Genomic DNA, 17866 nt, shown 5'->3' on the forward strand with positions numbered 1-17866 from the left:
AAATGATGAACGATGGCTTTGTGACTATGAGCTTTATTACCACACCATAATTCTGATTACGTCTCTTAGCTCCAAGGTGTCAGCAAACAATAATTTGCAATTTCACCCAAACCAAGGCAAACCATAATTTGTGCATGCCATAGAACCAAAGTAGATATTACTTGTGTTGATACTTAAGTCTCTATTGATTCACAATAAGGATTTGCAAATGTGATGTGGATAGCTGTTGCTTTGAATTATTGAGTGTTTGACAAGGGAGAGAATGCACTGGAAATGCATTATGTGCTATATTTGTGTACAGTATTACAGGGTTACAAGCAGCTATAAAATGGAGTATAGGAGCATTTCCATTACTTTCATAAACATATTCCAAGAGGTCCGAGGATATTGTGCATGCCCCATGTGCTCCACAGATCGCTGGAGGAGGGAACTAAACACTCTCTACATAACGATGACAGGCATGGCCAGGTAAAGGCATACCGGTGAACAAGGTGGTGATGGAGGAGGAACTTACCATGGAACCACAGAGATGAACATGGAGGAAAGGAAGATGCAGAGCAGAAGCAGCCAAGTCGGCTAGTAGTTATCAGATCATATTTGACTCAGCTAGTTTTCTAGTTGTGATTCTGTCTATTAAAATAATTGAGATTCCTAACTGCAGGGGGTTGGATTAGCTGACACTCAGGGTTCCTTGCAACTCCAATATTTGTGATTCATGGAAATCCTGTATGCTTGATTGCCAGAATGATTTAATAATCAAGGTGGATGAAGCAAGTCACAGATAGCAGAGAACTGTTGGCTCTGAAACTAAATGCAGAATACGACTAGGAGTGAATAAAATCCTTTTCCCCCCCTAGGAAATGTTTATGGTTAAGAGCGTTGAAGTTTTTATTGTTGTGAAAGATATCGGGTACTGCAATTTTTTATAAGCAGTGTACTTTTTTATTGTAGTATTGTATGATTTGGTGAGAGCCCTTGGCTACACAATAAAGATGTGAGATTAATGAATAAAAAAAGAAGCAAAGATCATCACTCAATCTAGTAGTGAACTAAGCTGCGGAGTGCTGACAGAAATGGTACTCGGAGGGGAAAACATTCATTCGCTGAGGAACAGGGAAAGGCAAAGTTTTTATAAACTACCTTTTTTAAAAACCCTAAAAATAAAGAGCCATAATGAATCTCTCCCCACTGCCAAAAAAAGGGGACTGAGCATGCTCAGTAACCAAGACACACCAAGTATCATTTGGAAAAGAACAAAAAATGGAAGATGGGAATGTCAAGCTTGAACTTCCTCTAAGCTTACCATCTCCCTACCATTGGGTTGTTCTTCTCTTTATTTTGATTAAGTATATTTTGTGGCTTTATATTGTGAGTTTATCCTGTGAAACCTGTGGGTATAGGGTGGAAGAAGAAGAAGAAGAAGAAGAAGAATGAAGCAACTACCACTACGTAGCCTGTACAATAATGGAAGCTGTGCTAGCTTTTCTTTTATTCCATTGTCTAGAACAGAAGTAGCCATGATACTGGTACTTTCCAGAATTTTGGACTACATCTCTCATCAGCTGCAACCAGCACAGCCATAATTGGGAGTGACAGGAGTCACAGTTCATAACATCAGGAGGGCATGATGTCATTGATTCCTGGTCTAGAAATGATAGCAGGCAGCCCTCCTGTCAGCAGCCACTGCCTGCCACTGGCTTAGCTAAAGAAGCTGCAGCTTTACACTGGCGAAGGGGACTACTGCCCAAGCCTGGGCCATGATTTTGCCAAGCCCTGCAGCTCCAGAAAGTAGCAAAAGTATTACATGCCAAGCTTGTGGAGATTTTGCAGAGATACATGTTACATGTCCAACTTACATTCAAAGAGATGCTTTCCTTTTAAATGGGTGTCAGTTCTATTTTCCTCAGAATACACTGCAGTAATTAGAGCAAAAACTATGAGGGGAGACAGAAGCTGCAAAGCTTCCGTTGAAAGAAAAGCTGTAACAAGCTACTCCCACAGCTATAGAGAAGCTATATATAATAATCTGTCAAGGAAGAATTACTAAATCTTCAAAGTGCTTTTTGCAATTGCTTACAATGGCCTATTATACCAGTCTCAGTTCCTTTTTCTACTTGGGCTTTATATGATTTCTCTTTTGAGTTGTAATTTAACATTCTGCAAAACTGCTCTCTGAATGAAACAAATTTCATTCATATATGTTTGCTGTTTTTACCATGTAAGGGTCTTTTAATTGCTCCTATTAACTTTTTGGTGAGAACATACAATACAAATATATAAAAATCAGAAAGAATTGTTCAGTCTTCTACAGACACTGTTCTCTGCCTCTTACCAAGGAAGATGCTTTTATTGCTGTCCTTTAGAATCACAGAATTGTAGAGCTGGAAGAGACCCAAAAGGCCTTTCAGTCCAACCCCCTGCAATGCAGGAATTATAAGTGGAGAATCCCTGACAGATGACCATCCAACCTCGGCTTAAAAACCTGCAATGAAGGAGAGTCTAGTACCTTCCAAGGTAGCCCGTTCCACTATCAAACAGCTCTTACTGTCACAACGTTCTTCCTAATGCTCTAGCAATGCTGAAGCACTGCCCTTGCACAGATGAACTGGAATTGGACTTGTAACGATGGTTTTCCGGGCTGAAAAGAAGTGTGATGCTTGGAAGGAAACGGCCTGCCCTCCAAAACATGTGCTTGGAGGAAACCGAACCTAAGAAAGGCTGTGTGAGAAAGGGAAATTCCCACCCTTCCCAAAGCCCGAAGGTTAACCATCGGCTCATCCTAGGAATTGGTATCTTTGCAATTCCATAGAGATGGCAACCCAAGTCCTAGGAGGAGACAGAGGAAGAATCTTCAAAACAAAACTTAATCATACTAATTTAGGGACAATAGTAGCTGCCCTACACAAGCCATTAAAAGTGTTAGGAAAACCTTCTCAGTGTATCCAAAAGCACACAAAAAACTGATATTGCCATAAGAAAATGCTTACGTATGAAGTTGTTCATGAAGCAAGCTTGGGCAGCGATCATCCACTCTGCTCTAGTTTCACAGAAGATGGCAATGTTCGTCTTCGGTTGAATGCCCAACACAGTTAATCCATCTCCAAATTTTTTCGCTTTATTGAAAACATCATCGTACGAGAGCCAAATATATTTTCCAAGGATAACCTTAATAAATAAAAAAAGACTTTTTAAAAAATCACAAACAAGCCTAAGCATGCATAACTGCATTTCTGTGTACTTGCTTGCCTTTGTCTTTCATCTCCATGTTTGTTTTCCTGTCTAACAATATTTAGATTGAAAGGCCCATGAGACGCAGACATGACATTTTGCATAGGTTACTTTCCAAAACTTACCGTGCAAAGTGGTGCTGTATGAATAAAAATACAATAAAGAAAAGGAAGAACTGTTTATTATCTCCCTAATCAAGTGAATGGATTAATTTTGTTATACCAAATACCATATTGGTCTTGAATATAAGCCTCACTTTTTGCCCCAAATTCCAACTGTGAAAAGTGAAAGTGTGGCTTAAATTCGCAACCTTACAAAAATGGGCTTTTACAATATCGCTGCTGAAACAGACATACGGTAAAATGGAACAAAAAATGTTTCATTGCCTATTTGAGAGCTAAAGACAGTTCATTTGCCATTTGCACGTGTGAGTGCCTGTGGAATTGTAGCAATTGAATTGCAATTTGCACTTTTAGCAATTGCACAGTAACTTTTGCGGGCTTGCAAGATCAAAGCCTTAAATTGGCTAAGAGTTACAATTCTACCAACTGCAGCAATTTTCAGCCTGCAATCCAATTTTAAGGGAGTGGCTTATATTCGGGTATTGTCTTCCCCCTGCTTTGAATTTTAAAGGTGTGGCTTATTTGCGGGTGCGGCTTATATTCGGGCCAATACAGTATCAGAATTATATCAGTTATCTGTAAGTGCTATTCAAGAAGAATTCAGGGGTGAAACAACTCCAAGCCCCAATCCACCATGCTGGAAAGGATACTGCATAGAGCACAGGAGTCCTCTACTCAGTGCTGCACAGCTTCTTTGGCCTTCACCATCAGGAAAGCTCTGCCAGCCTCCGACATTGGGAAGGCCTGCTGGTGAGGAGTGCCCCAAAGTGCCCATACAAGCGGCAGGTGGAATTTACCAGTGGTAGTATCTCCACCGGAACACCCCCCCCAGAAGCAGGGCATTTTGGAGTGGGGATGGGATGACAGGAGATCCTATGCAGACCTGCCACCGCCACTTGATAGCGACAGGCCCAATCTTAGCATCCATGCTGTACCAGCCAGAGAGATCACCCACAAATGACCCCACCTGGACCCCACCTCCTGCCTTGGCTAGTGCAAGTGCGCTGCCAACCAAGGGCTAGGACTGCAACAGGCAGTTTCCCAAAAGCAGTCTTGCCACTCACAACATCAGGAGGGGTTTCAGATAAATTTCAAAGGGATTTCAAAGGGTGTTCGTTGTTATCAACAATTAGACATTTCAGATTGAAAACCCAGTAACAGCTTTGATTTTCAGATTCATACGAGCCCTTTGGACTACGTTTGTGCTTATAAAAAAAAGGACTGAAGTTACTAATACATCTAGGCCAGGCATGTCCAACCGGTTGATTGCAAAAACTGTGGTCCATTTTCCCTAAAAAAGCTGCTCTAGGCTATGGGTTTCCAGATCAGCAAAACAGATAAAAGGTTTTTCCTGTTAAAGCTCCTACACAGAGCAGCAACTGTGAGTAAGGGGCCCATGCTGCACAGTGTTTGCCCCAGATCCCAGACTGGCCTTCCTCTTGGTCTCCACTGAGGAACTGAGTGTGGTCGCCAGCCCCCTGCCTCACACCACGACAGCAGCTTTAATAGGAAGAGACTGGAGTGTCTAATCTATGCAATTTCGCACACAGAAGGCTATTTACCTAGTGCTGCACCGCACAAGTAGAAAGTGTTCGACAAAAGTGAGCATAAAAAGATAAACACTGCTCTCTAGTGTGTGCTTTTTGTTATAACACTTAAGTACAAATACGAGTCTGCTGTGATCAAAAATGAAGTAAATTTCAATGTGGCCTTGAGGTTACTAAGGTTGTGCTCCTAAGAAGACCTGCTAGGAGTAAGCCCCCACTGCCGTCAATGAGACCTGCATTCAAATCAACGTGCACAAAATGGCAACTTGCACCCTTCAGCTTGCATTCCTTCACTGAATTAAAAGGAAAGCCTCCTCTTCAGATTCCATACAAGAGTTTTGACATAAATTATTAACCTTATGTGCCACTTAGAACACAGAGGAAGATTACAAACGTTTGTTGCACTGCAATTTTCTCCTAAATATATAAAATTCTATTTTTCAGCACAAAAGAAATAATTCTCAGATGGGAATGCAGAATTTTGTTGTAAATATCCCCCAAAACTTTAGATTTTTATGCATAAGCTCTTAAATTTCAGTAATGGAAGGAAAAAATAAGACAAGCAGTTAAATTCACCAGCAATTATGCACTTGAAAATAAACAGGATTTTATCATCTACACTTGGGGTTTTTTGTTTGTGTTTAAATAAACTAGAACATATCCAATACTGCCATCATATGGAACAAAACAGAATAGCAGCAAGTGTGCTTATTCTGATTGCTATTCACCAGAGAGCCTTCTTAACATTAGTATTATGGACACAGGACAGCGTTGTCATGTTGTTTTATTTATTATTTATTTATTTATGAAATAGATTTATATATTGCTGTCTCTCATTCTCTCATATATATATATATATATATATATATATATATATATGCGCAGGTTTTGGTGTCCTCGGGTGTCTTCCCGTGTAAAAGTTGGGGTGTCTAGGCGACGTTTCGACGAGGTCTCACTCGTCATCTTCAGGCTGGTGCTTTCGGCTTCTTGTTACTGGAACAGAGCAGGATCTCAGTGTTTGAGTTCCTATAAATACTGTTGAGGGGGTGTGGTGTATAGCCTCCAATGTTCTGGGCAGAGAGGAAGTTCCCAGGCTAGTGTGCCTTTTCTTCTTTTGTTCCTTAATTACTTGAGGGATATCTTGAGTGATTTCTTGAGTGATATCCTGAGTACCACTTAGGTGGGTCATTAGGTGTGGATTAGTTGCTAAAGTCTTTGTGTCTTGACCTCTTGAACTTTGTGAAGAGTTTTTCTGAGAAGATGGCTGTACTGCACTTAGTTGTGCTCTGGCTTGGCTTCGTGTATAGGGGCGAGCTGTGGTTTTGTGGCCTGTGTCAGCCAGATCTGTGTAGGGATTGCAGGGGGGTGCAGCATCCGGAGGTGCCACCATGGTTTGGCTACTGGATGGTGTCTGTAATTTATCTGTGGAGAGGGTCTGGGTTTGGGTCTGGTGTGGTTGATTGGTGATAGCGTTCTGTGTGCCTCTGGATCTGGTGTCAGTTTTTGTGGGGAGGGCTAATTTCCAGATGTCTGGCAAGCGGGATGTGTCGTCACGCTTGTTCATGTTGTGAGGGTGTTTCTCTATCTCGATGGCTTCCATGATTATTCTCTTGTGGTGATGTTCCACAAGAGAATAATCATGGAAGCCATCGAGATAGAGAAACACCCTCACAACATGAACAAGCGTGACGACACATCCCGCTTGCCAGACATCTGGAAATTAGCCCTCCCCACAAAAACTGACACCAGATCCAGAGGCACACAGAACGCTATCACCAATCAACCACACCAGACCCAAACCCAGACCCTCTCCACAGATAAATTACAGACACCATCCAGTAGCCAAACCATGGTGGCACCTCCGGATGCTGCACCCCCCTGCAATCCCTACACAGATCTGGCTGACACAGGCCACAAAACCACAGCTCGCCCCTATACACGAAGCCAAGCCAGAGCACAACTAAGTGCAGTACAGCCATCTTCTCAGAAAAACTCTTCACAAAGTTCAAGAGGTCAAGACACAAAGACTTTAGCAACTAATCCACACCTAATGACCCACCTAAGTGGTACTCAGGATATCACTCAAGAAATCACTCAAGATATCCCTCAAGTAATTAAGGAACAAAAGAAGAAAAGGCACACTAGCCTGGGAACTTCCTCTCTGCCCAGAACATTGGAGGCTATACACCACACCCCCTCAACAGTATTTATAGGAACTCAAACACTGAGATCCTGCTCTGTTCCAGTAACAAGAAGCCGAAAGCACCAGCCTGAAGATGACGAGTGAGACCTCGTCGAAACGTCGCCTAGACACCCCAACTTTTACACGGGAAGACACCCGAGGACACCAAAACCTGCATTCCTGTACCCGTGAAAATCTACGAAAGCATATATATATATATATATATATATATATATATATATATATATATATTGCAGCAGTTTACAACAACATAAAACCAGATGATAAAATTATAGAAAGTTAAAAACTAGTTTAAAACAAATAGAAATTAAAAGCATACATCAATTGACCATGGGGAGGGTGCTCTTAGCTACATGCATAATTCTGGAGGAACAGAAAAGTTTTCAGCATGTTTCTAAAAGTCAGCACAGATGAATTGGAGGCTATGATACTTAGTTGTATTTTACAGCTTGGTTTTTGTTTGTTTTTGGTTATTGCATTTGTGTTTGTGAACTGCCCTGAGAAACCTGGTGATGATGGGGCATGATATAAATCTACACTTGATCTTAGCTAAAAGGCTGAAAGCAGTAACAAAAATTATCCAATGACTTATCTGCATGCATATTTGAATCTGTTTTTAACATCACACCACGCTCACCATTTCAGTGGTCTAGCACGTTCAATAAAAGCCAATATGGCTTTTAAAATACTTTATGTGAGCTGTACCAAATGCAGTCTGACAACTCCTTTTTCCCTACTTTAGCCACCATGTTAACACTGACATGGAGCTGGGAGAATGAGGCTTGCTGAAGGAATAAGTGTTCCAGTTATGTGACTCACTTCTCTGCAGGAGCAACTTGGAACGTTCTATCGGTTCTCCCCACCCCAAAAAGTGGCACACACAATTGTGGAGAGGAGGTCAGCTCTGTGGAGTTCATAGTCCCCCCTTGACATTATCCAAGCTGCTTTAAAGTGTAAGGGGCAAAGAACTGAACTCTCACTTCTCTTTCTTCTCACTTCCCAGGTCCAGTTGGGCGAGGGGTCAAACAGAAGCTCAGAAAGGAAGACAGCCCTTCATAAAGTTTTGCCAGACACATTATTATAAAAAGTGGGGAAACTAAGATGACCATTCTGCTAGAGGAAGGACATGTGGGCTGAAGTCTCCTGGAAAAGCTTGTCCTGGGCTGCACTTCAAGGCCAAACTACAATGCTCCCACAACTCAAAAGTGGTCCACCAGTGGATAAACTCAACATTTTAATCAGATCATTCTTCCCTGCCCCCACCTCTTTCCCTTAAAAAGAAAAATAAGAGGAGAATAAGCAGTTCCATCCCTGCAATTTGCAACTGCCAAGTAGTTTAATAACTTGCATAACAGAATGGCCTAAAGCTCCCTCATACTGAACATTCAATCCACTAATTATGCTTAGAAAATAAACTTACTAAGTAGCTAAAATGTTAATCTATCCTCAAAAGCCGTGTGCAGGCAATAACAAGTTGTTTTCTGTAACTTTTCAAGCCAACCAGGATGAGGGTCATGCACATTTATGAATCACAAGCCCTCGCTGCTCATGAATAGCAAGTTTTAGCTGGACTCACTAGGAAGCCAGTATTTGTGGCTACCCGCAAGTATCACCAATCCATCCCCTGCCTCAAGACCTCTGGCAGGAAGAGAGAATGCAAGCAAGAAGGGGCGTACTTTTTTCCTCATCTTACATTCAAGGGTATATAAAAAACCAAGAGCAGACAGCCCTTGCTTCCCATTAAAATCCTCCATATGCAACAAGAAGAAACTTAAGAGGATAAAAAATAGGTAAGAGAGGAGTGGTACAAGGCAATATGACGAATTTGTTCACTGGATGAGCTCCCTGCACTGCTGCTGAATGTGGGAAGGAAGGTCTTAACTCAGCAGTAGCGCACATGGAGAGGGTCCAAGGTTAGTCCCAGGTCGCTCTGTATGGGGATGGTAAAATACCCCCGAAGATGGACTGGCCAGGCATTAACACAATTTCCTTTGTTTAAAGTAAATGGTAGGAAAGTCAAAAGCTGGCTCAGTGTATAACGTTTGTTTTGTTTTATTTATTAATAGTTATAACAACAATTTTAATAAAGAGTAGTGGCTGTAGAACTAACTCCTACCTCTTCTCAATTCTAATAATGCTACTCTATAGGCACAATTTAAGCTATGTTTAACACCATATTCCAGTTATGTCATTCTCCAGAAACAGAAGTCTTTAAATGGACAGTTAGAAGTGACTGCTGGGACAGAAAATAAAGACAGCTACTGAACAAATCTGTAAGAAACCTGTATCTCTGTGCTAGGGATTCATCACCCAGACCAAAAAATCACAAGAGCACTCCTCCTTTTTACAAAGTACACAGTGTCGTTGTTCACATTACCTGCGCATGTAATGGCCATTTGGCTGTGCAGCTAAGCCAGTTTTTGGCTTTGCATCATCATTTGAACCTGGTCTCCTGGCTTAGCTCTCCCAGACATACCACCAGATGTGAATCTTGGGGCAACCATTTGTCACAGCTCTTGGCATGTCTGGAAAGAGCTAACCCACAAGCCCATGTCTGAATGGCACATTAAGCCAAACCATGGCCTGGTTCAGTACAGTGACAAAACAACCAGGGAGGAGCAAAACTGTCCCATTATTTTATGTGGCAGTTTGCTTGTTTGCACTAAGCCAAATATATGCACTGGGCCAATATCTTTGAAGCACTGGAACTAAATGGAGAATGTTGAGTTTAACTCCTGAACATGGAAGTGTCTACCAACACCAAAATGCCCACTAGAGCACCTCGAACTGTTTTGGAGAAGAAAAAGATGTGGCATAAACAACTTACACCAATTCTTTCCTTCACCAAAACGAGCCAAGAGAAAAAGTCAAAGGACTTGGAGTTGGGAGGTGCTGGTCTGTCAAACACAAGTATTTTCTCTGCAGTGTATGGAGAACTTGGGCAAACAGATCTTTGCGTTCAGTACAGTCGTCAAAGAGGGAGGAGCAGATGCCATCAGTAACTTGGCAATGGGATTTCTGGGTTCATGAAAACAAAGTAAAAACCCATTTAAGCCATGCATCAGTGATTCTCTACTATCATAAGCAAGTCTGAAGTCTCCAGCCATTTCCCAAAGTGCTATTTCACACAAACTATTGTGCGGCCTGTGGGGGCCCTCCAAGATTCCAGGCGATTGCTGCCCGGGCCATCCTTTCCTTCTTGTCCCCTCCACCATTTAAGCCTGGGAACTTCTCCCAACAAGGGTCCAAGTCAACAAAGTTTGAAAAACTAGAGCAACAGTAGATGACCATCAGCCATAAAAATGTACCCACCTCCGTGAATTTGATTACTAAACTGGAAGTTTGAGACGGCACTATCCCAACCAAAGGTAGCAAACATACAAATTATCCATCAAGACCCAGGCGAAGATTTGTGAGAACTCATCTGTAGTCAACTGTTCTGAAAAGGTCCACACAGTAGACATGCTTCCCTCTTTCAAATCAAACTTACCAAGGAGCGCTATTATATTTAAATTTGCCATAAAAACATACGCTAGCCTGCTTTCCATACCATGACTGCACATACACTATCTATACTCCTTCCTTACAACATAAGATTTTACACTAGGAGTGGGGAACCTGTGGCCTCTCCTGATGTTGGCAGACTCCCAAAGGCCACCAGTGCCTGCCAGCATGGCAAATAGGCAGGGATGATGGGAGGTGTAGTTCAGCAATATGTAAAGGGTTACAGGTTCCTCAACCCTGCTTCACATTCCATTTAAAAAAGGATGTTTTTTAAAAAGATGGAAACATAGCATACCTTTTTAAAAACCTTTCCAGATGGCTGGATTTCATCTTCCTCCTTCAAGACTTCCCGTGTTCCCAGGAGTTTTCTGTCCTTAAATTTACTCCTAGCATACTTGAAAGCTTTGTCGAGTGTATCACAACCAGGGTATAATACAGATGCTAAGCAATGCAAACTGTTAACAGATCTGTATGCACTGCCTGGCCTGCAACTCACAGGTTTAGCTTTAATTTGCTTTGACTTGGCTATGACATGTCTTGCTCCAGAAAATAAATACCATGGAATAAAAGTTATAACTGTGTAAAGCAAGATTACAAAGTTTATAAAAAAAAGAAGCAATGGATTGATATCATGCTTTAGCTTCATAGAGTCCATTTTTGAAGATTTCATGCTCTCCTGTGTAGCTTACAAAGTATATCACAAAAAGATCAATGAAGTCCTGAAACAGAAAAGAAGGGGGGAAACTATCATCACACATTGACTGAACTGACTTAGGTTTCATAATTAAAACTCATATTCCATTTATGGAACTATAACAAAGTTTAAAAGGCCAAGCAAAAGTGGAGAGGATAAATGTTTTGAGCACATCTTTCATGTATGAGTCCCCCATGTTTGATTCACAGCACCTCCAGTTAAATGGTTCTGAGGAAGGGAAACTGAGAAAGACATTTAACTACCCCTCCTCTCTACACAGGTCCCTCTTCCACTTCCTTGTTTTCTTTAACCAAATTTTTCGCGACAAACTCATAAAATCACAGACTTGTGTGGCTAATTGTCAAATGAAGGTTAGCACTTTCCTCCAAGGGTTCCTGGTTCATCTAATCAAAGTTCACAACAGCAGCCCAACTGACAAATGATGTTTAGCACTTTGCCTCCAAGCAATGGCTGACAAACCTATTTTAAACCGTAGTTGAAAGGCAAACTGCTGCCAAGTGGTTGATCATGATAAAATGATTAGGTAAACTGGGAAGTGTAGAAGGAAAGATGCATTGCAGGCACAAGGAGTCTGCATCACATTCTCGAGCCTCCGAACCATGATTTGGAGAATGTGTTTGGGACATCTGAATTGAGCCCATACAGTGGTACCTCGGTTTAAGGACAGTCCGGTTTAAGAACAATCTGGTTTACAAACTTCGCAAAACCAGAAATAGTGTCTTGGCTTGAGAACTTTACCTCAGTCAATGAACGGTGGAAGGGCACGGGTGGTGGAAGGCCTCATTAGGGAAAGCATGCCTCGGTTTAAGAACGGTTTTGGTTTAAGAACAGACTTCTGGAACGGATTAAGTTCATACACCAAGGTACCACTGTATAAAGATACCTGTGAACAATGTCTAGACCTCATAAAGTCAAATATATGTTCTTCAAAAGGATAGTACAAAATTCTCAGTATACTTAGAAGAGTCTTTCTTAAAATATACTCAAAAATAAATTGCAAAAAACCCCAAAAACTTTTTTTTCAAAAAGCACAGGAAACCCAAAATTTTCTACTGAATCTGCCACTGGTCCGCATAGCTCACAATTTCCTACCAAACTGACTAGCTGCAGTCCTCCTATCCAGTACTTAACTGCAAATTATAGACATACATTAAAGCTAAATTAAGCAAGGAATATGAATGACACATTCAGTGTTTACAATTACCCTTTTTTAAAAAAACAATGAATGTTTTTTGAACATTGAGAAATGGCACAACATCATAAAATGTCATCTTTCTTGTTCACCTTACTTACCAAGCCATATTGCTATGTGGCCTTTAAATATATGTTTAATTCACTGACAGAACTTGCATTAACACCTTCTGTTGTGCCTGTAAGAAAGCAAGAGAAATGGTATGCTTTTAGCTCACAAACCAAAGTTCAGATAATGATAGAAGGGCAGGCTCTCTCCACAAATTATCATACTACATTCATAGTACTTCAATTTTACTATAAGCTATAATAAGCTATCTGAAAAAGGATGGGATAAAAATATACTACAAATCTAAATATTTTACATGCAATTACATTTCACAATTATTAACCAAGGCTACCACAACATTCAGCAAACCCAATCCAGCCAACCTTTCTGCCTGTGTTCTGGAGTAAACAAGCTACAGACAAGTCTGGCTAATGCTATTAAGATTGTGGTCAAAATCTACAAACTAGGGGTTATGCAAACTTTTACACAGAACTCTTCAACAGTCATGCTATCGATAAAATTGAAGCACTGAACATTGCACAATGTGCACTAAAAGACCTAAATAATACAGGAGTCATAACCATAAAAGAAAATAACAGCTAAATGTGCTAATATCAATATTTAAATGGATGCTAAAAGGCCCGGGAGGACAAGAAAATCCCTGCTTGGTACCAGGACAACATTAGAGAGAATTCTGCCAACCAGTTTCAGACAGTTTTGTGGCACTTTACTTTTAAAAACTAACGAATTTATGAAGTTGATTAAAGATTCCTTTCTTCATGTAAAGAGAAAGCAGTGCCAGTAGCCCCAATTTCTGTCCTCAAATATGCAGTGCAAAGCAGGCTTGATGGCAGTTTCTGTATACTTCTAGTAAACAATTCAAGTAAGAATTTGGGCAGGGAGATTGTACCTGTGGGCTTGGCCATAAAAGGCCCACAGGCCCACTGGACAAAAAGATCAGCTGTGTCTTCCCCATTGTTCATAACAATAACGAAGGCATAACAATAACGATAAAAATAGGGTGATTTTACAAAAATATAACAAGATTTAAGTAATTAAGTAACAGCCACTGTGGAGTACTTTGTGGTACCTCGGGTTACAGACACTTGAGGTTACAGACGCTTCAGGTTACAGACTCCGCTAACCCAGAAATAGTACCTGAAGTTAAGAACTTTGCTTCAGGATGAGAACAGAAATCACACAGCAGTGGCATGGCAGCAGCGGGAGGCCCCATTAGCTAAAGTGGTGCTTCAGGTTAAGAACAGTTTCAGGTTAAGTACGGACCTCCGGAACGAATTAAGTTCTTAACTCGAGGGAGTCCAGGATTCAAACCTCCACCTAGCCATTAAACCCATTGGGTGACCTTGGGCCAGTTACTATCTCTTAACCTGATCTATCCCACAAGGATGATGTGGGGATAAACTAAAGAGAGAGAAGCAAGTATATCATAGGCCCACTCTTCAGCACAGCTAAAATTAAATTATATTGAAAAAATACTATTTAAGAGCAGTTATTCTTCAAGAGCACCTGCTAACTCTGGTTGTTGTTAGAGATAAAATGAGTAGTCCAAGTCAACTCTGAAAAACAAGCGGGTAGGGAGAAGGCAGGTTGCTTCCCCACTTCACCCTTTCTAAGCTTGTACTACAAGGAGCAAGGTGGCTTATATAGTCTTTCTTTGCTTTATTTCACCCACACCTCTTTGGTGACAAACTATATTATGGTTGCAGCTTTAAATAATTTTTTGCCAGGTTCCACTGAAGTATTAAATAAAAAAGGCTGTTTCAAAGCAAATGTGTTTTAGGATTTATTCAAAATCAGTCTGTTGAGAGTTCTGGGAAATGCACTGACTGATCCCATTATACAATTATTATACAATAATTACTTTCAGAGGTACGGTACTTAAATGGGAAAGTGGGAGGAAATCCAGATAAAAATGTGTTTACCAGCTGATCTGATAATCCTGTGACGAACAATTAAACTAGAATAAAGCACAAAGTGTCAAGACAAAGAAACCTTAAATGACTTCTCATTGTTGTGGTTGGTACCGATGGGACAGCAGTTTCTAGACGCTTCAGTCTCAGCTGAGTATTTCACCCACAACGTTGCAGAAATCTAAAGACAAAAATGTGAAACTAAATTAAAGCAACTATAAAAAACTAATTGCTGCCCTTTCACCTAAATAGATGCAAGATCCAACCTGCAAATTTTCCAAGTTGCACTATATTAATTAGATACAGACAAAACACAATTACTGCCATTGTACCCCATAGTCCATTGCATCACATTTTATTTCCTGGATTTGTATCCCACCAACACAGCATTCGGGGAGGCTCACAACCAAAAAGACTAAAACCTAACATCCAAGACTAAGCAATTATACATCATATTGATTCCAAGTCACAGGCCAATTTATCCAACTATGAGGTGTGCACCATCCACTCAAATCTGGATTCTGTTGGTTACTAGCCCATGTCTAACAGATCATGCACATCTACCACCATGTGTGGTATTCCATTTTTGGTACATCACAGGGAACAATTGCTTTTTGATAATTTGCCATACTCTAAAATTTGAGTCCTGCTCACAGCAGTGGATGCAGACAACCAGGTGCCTACTGTTAGGAACTGGAACAGAAAACATCTTCAGGTGCTTCTCTTGCGGACAACATAAAAGCTCACTATCTCACACAGAGGAATTAAGTCACAATGGCCTGTATCCTCCAGATAGTAGAAATGTGTACTTCGCAAACAATAATAAAATTTCAAACATGCAAGAACAACATGCTGAAAGACTGGGCTAGAAGAATTACTGATGGGCTTAACAAAACAATTCTCTCTCCAACTTTTGCACATATGTCCTAAGGAAGGCCAAGGCCATCTGCCCCTAAGATCATAAGGTGAGAATCCAAAAGAATTCAAAAATGCTTAAAACTACAAGAACTTCTAGTGTAGTTTTCATTTTTGATAAGTAAGTGGGTTGTCTTGGTTTTTAAAAAAAAACTAGAATTTCCTTGACAATTGCCTAACCTTGATTAGGTTTATGCTTTTTTAATAAAAGCATTCAACTCAGTTCGCAACAGTCAAATCTAATATAGAATAATGAGTTTTTACTAGATAACTCAGTCATTAGAGCATATGGCTCTAAATCTCAGGGTTGTGGGTTTAAGTCCCACACTGAGAGAAAAATTACTGCACTGCAGGGGGTTGGAATAGATGACCCTTGTGGTCCCTTCCAACTCTATGGTTCTATGATAATATAAGAGTGAAGTGCTAGGGCACAGTTTCTCAAACTGCAATCCATGAATTCCATTCAGATGGCCTAAGGAAAAGTTATGGAATGTTTGATAAGATCTGTACTTGGTTGTGAACTTGGTTGCTTTTTTTCTGAGAACAGTGCATGAGGCTGTTTACACAGAGTCAAATTATCAAAAAGATTAACAAGGACCCATGATTATCAGAATTATTATTATTATCAATTTAATTTATACACAAGCATACACAAAATGATTAAATATCTAAAAACAGATGCAGAATATGACAATGGTGCTGGTGTCAAAGGGGCGATAATATTATGCTTCATATTTAATCCAGAAACAAAACCTGAATATATATTTTTCTGGCTTGGTATCACCATACTCACTACATACTTTCATTTGGTTGCAATAGCCTACATATTTTATCATCAGATGCACTTCCGCTAGCGTACATTGTTGGGTATTTTGTGGCTGTTTGTCAACTGTGTGTTTAAGGGTTTCACTTGGTAGAGTGAAGGGAAGGGAGCATGGAAGGGAAACAATGTGTAAGCCCATACAGCACATGATGTGAATTTATAGCTGTTAATGAAAAGGAAACTCCCACTTAAAACACAATCCTACTCACAGTTGCTCCCCTGCACCTTTTACAGAGCAGAAGTATACTGCAGAGCAGAAGTATAAATGCACGAGGTATTAGCTAAACCCAGAGTGGTGTAATTGGTTAGTGATGGACTAAGACTTGGGAGACTGTCCAGTTCAAAACCCTACTCGCTCATAAAGTTCACTGAGTGGCCTTGGGCCAGTCACCATCACTCATCCTCATAACAACCCTGTGAGGTAGGTTAGACTAACATGAGGAGAGGGAGAATTATGTATGCCACCTTGAGTTCCTTGGAGGAAAGGTGGACTATAAATGTAGTAAATAAAAACAGTATTTTAACAAATGCACCTTGCTATTAATTTTACATATTTATCATAAAGTTGTTTGCACATTATACAGTTTAATTTTACTACCTGCTGAACTTTCTGTGCACTGCTCAGTTGCATTTCAGGGCTATACTGCAAACAAAGAAAAATATGTCACAAAATTACTTTGCTGTAACATATATCAGGCTCCACAGTGAACCAGCAAACCATTTGCTTCTGCCCCAGATTGGGTGGCAAAAAATAATGGATTGAAAACACCCAGATACAAAATTTAAGCTACTGATCTATTTTATATGTACTTCACATACAATCCTGTGTGTGTCTACTAAGTGTACTAAGTCTACTAAGTGTGATGGGAGTTAAATTGGTCTTATGTTCTGGTGTGTGATTGCAACCTTAGCTTGCAATCCTATGCACATTTACTAGGGAGCCTGGGTCAGTGTACATAGGACTGCAGTTAAGTCTTCAGCTACTTCATCAACTAGCAGCAGTTAACAGGTGTTGGGTGAGAAGCCTGGTGATAATCTAGCCCCATCAAAAGCTATGCGGCAGCAGTATTCAGTTCAAGGGGAAACTGTCAAATCCGGAACTAATTACGTGAATTAAAGGAAAGATTATTTGGGGCCTCTTTCCTTTTTGATAGCACACGTGCCTTAATGTTTTTATTTCTTCCGCTGTGCTTGTGGCTCGCTATCTTACAAAACCAAAAACCAGTAATGAGTACAGTATAAGCATCTTAAAATTGGAGCTAAAACCAAAGAACGGAACAACCGCCCTTTCGCCATTCATTTCTAACAGGAGAACAGGAAAGCGTTGGGGCAACTTGTATCTATATATATCTATATATAGCTTCGGGGAAAACGCGTGGAAGTTGGCGAAGAGAAAACGCTGAGTGAGCCGAGTGACGCTTGCTTGGCGTCTTTCAGCATCGTCACCCGGATGACGGAGGAGGCCCAGCGCTGTTTCGAAAGGTGCAACTCTTGCTGGGGTGCAAACCTTACCTGGCCAAGTGGGATCCCTTGGTGGGCGGGAGGGAGGGGAGGCGACCTTCGTCCCCCCGCCCCCCACCCGCTAGGTGTACCAGGCAGCACCCACTGCCATCCGATTCCTTGTCCCGGGGGTTGAGA

The 17866-nt window shown here is 40.8% G+C and overlaps 1 protein-coding gene across 6 annotated transcripts in view; it reads right to left on the reverse strand.

Moving 5' to 3' along the window:
* The window catches only part of ACSL3 (acyl-CoA synthetase long chain family member 3), a 57195-nt gene that overhangs the window by 20805 nt on the left and 18524 nt on the right, over window positions 1–17866 (reverse strand). The window contains exons 1-6 of one of the 6 annotated variants that reach the window (XM_081910395.1): window positions 17741–17809; window positions 16827–16871; window positions 14573–14671; window positions 12613–12689; window positions 10900–11323; window positions 2988–3165 (exon numbers count right to left, since the gene is read on the reverse strand). In XM_081910395.1, coding sequence (XP_081766521.1) covers window positions 2988–3165; window positions 10900–11274 — 553 coding nt within the window. In that variant the 5' untranslated portion in view covers window positions 11275–11323; window positions 12613–12689; window positions 14573–14671; window positions 16827–16871; window positions 17741–17809. Of the gene's footprint in view, window positions 1–2987; window positions 3166–10899; window positions 11324–12612; window positions 12690–14502; window positions 14672–16826; window positions 16872–17740; window positions 17810–17866 lie in introns of those variants that run through there. The other 5 variants (XM_081910396.1, XM_081910394.1, XM_081910399.1 and 2 more) reach the window with 5 other exon arrangements.

Source organism: Podarcis melisellensis (assembly GCF_964234715.1).
Source record: "Podarcis melisellensis genome assembly, chromosome: 5".
Taxonomy (NCBI): domain Eukaryota; kingdom Metazoa; phylum Chordata; class Lepidosauria; order Squamata; family Lacertidae; genus Podarcis; species Podarcis melisellensis.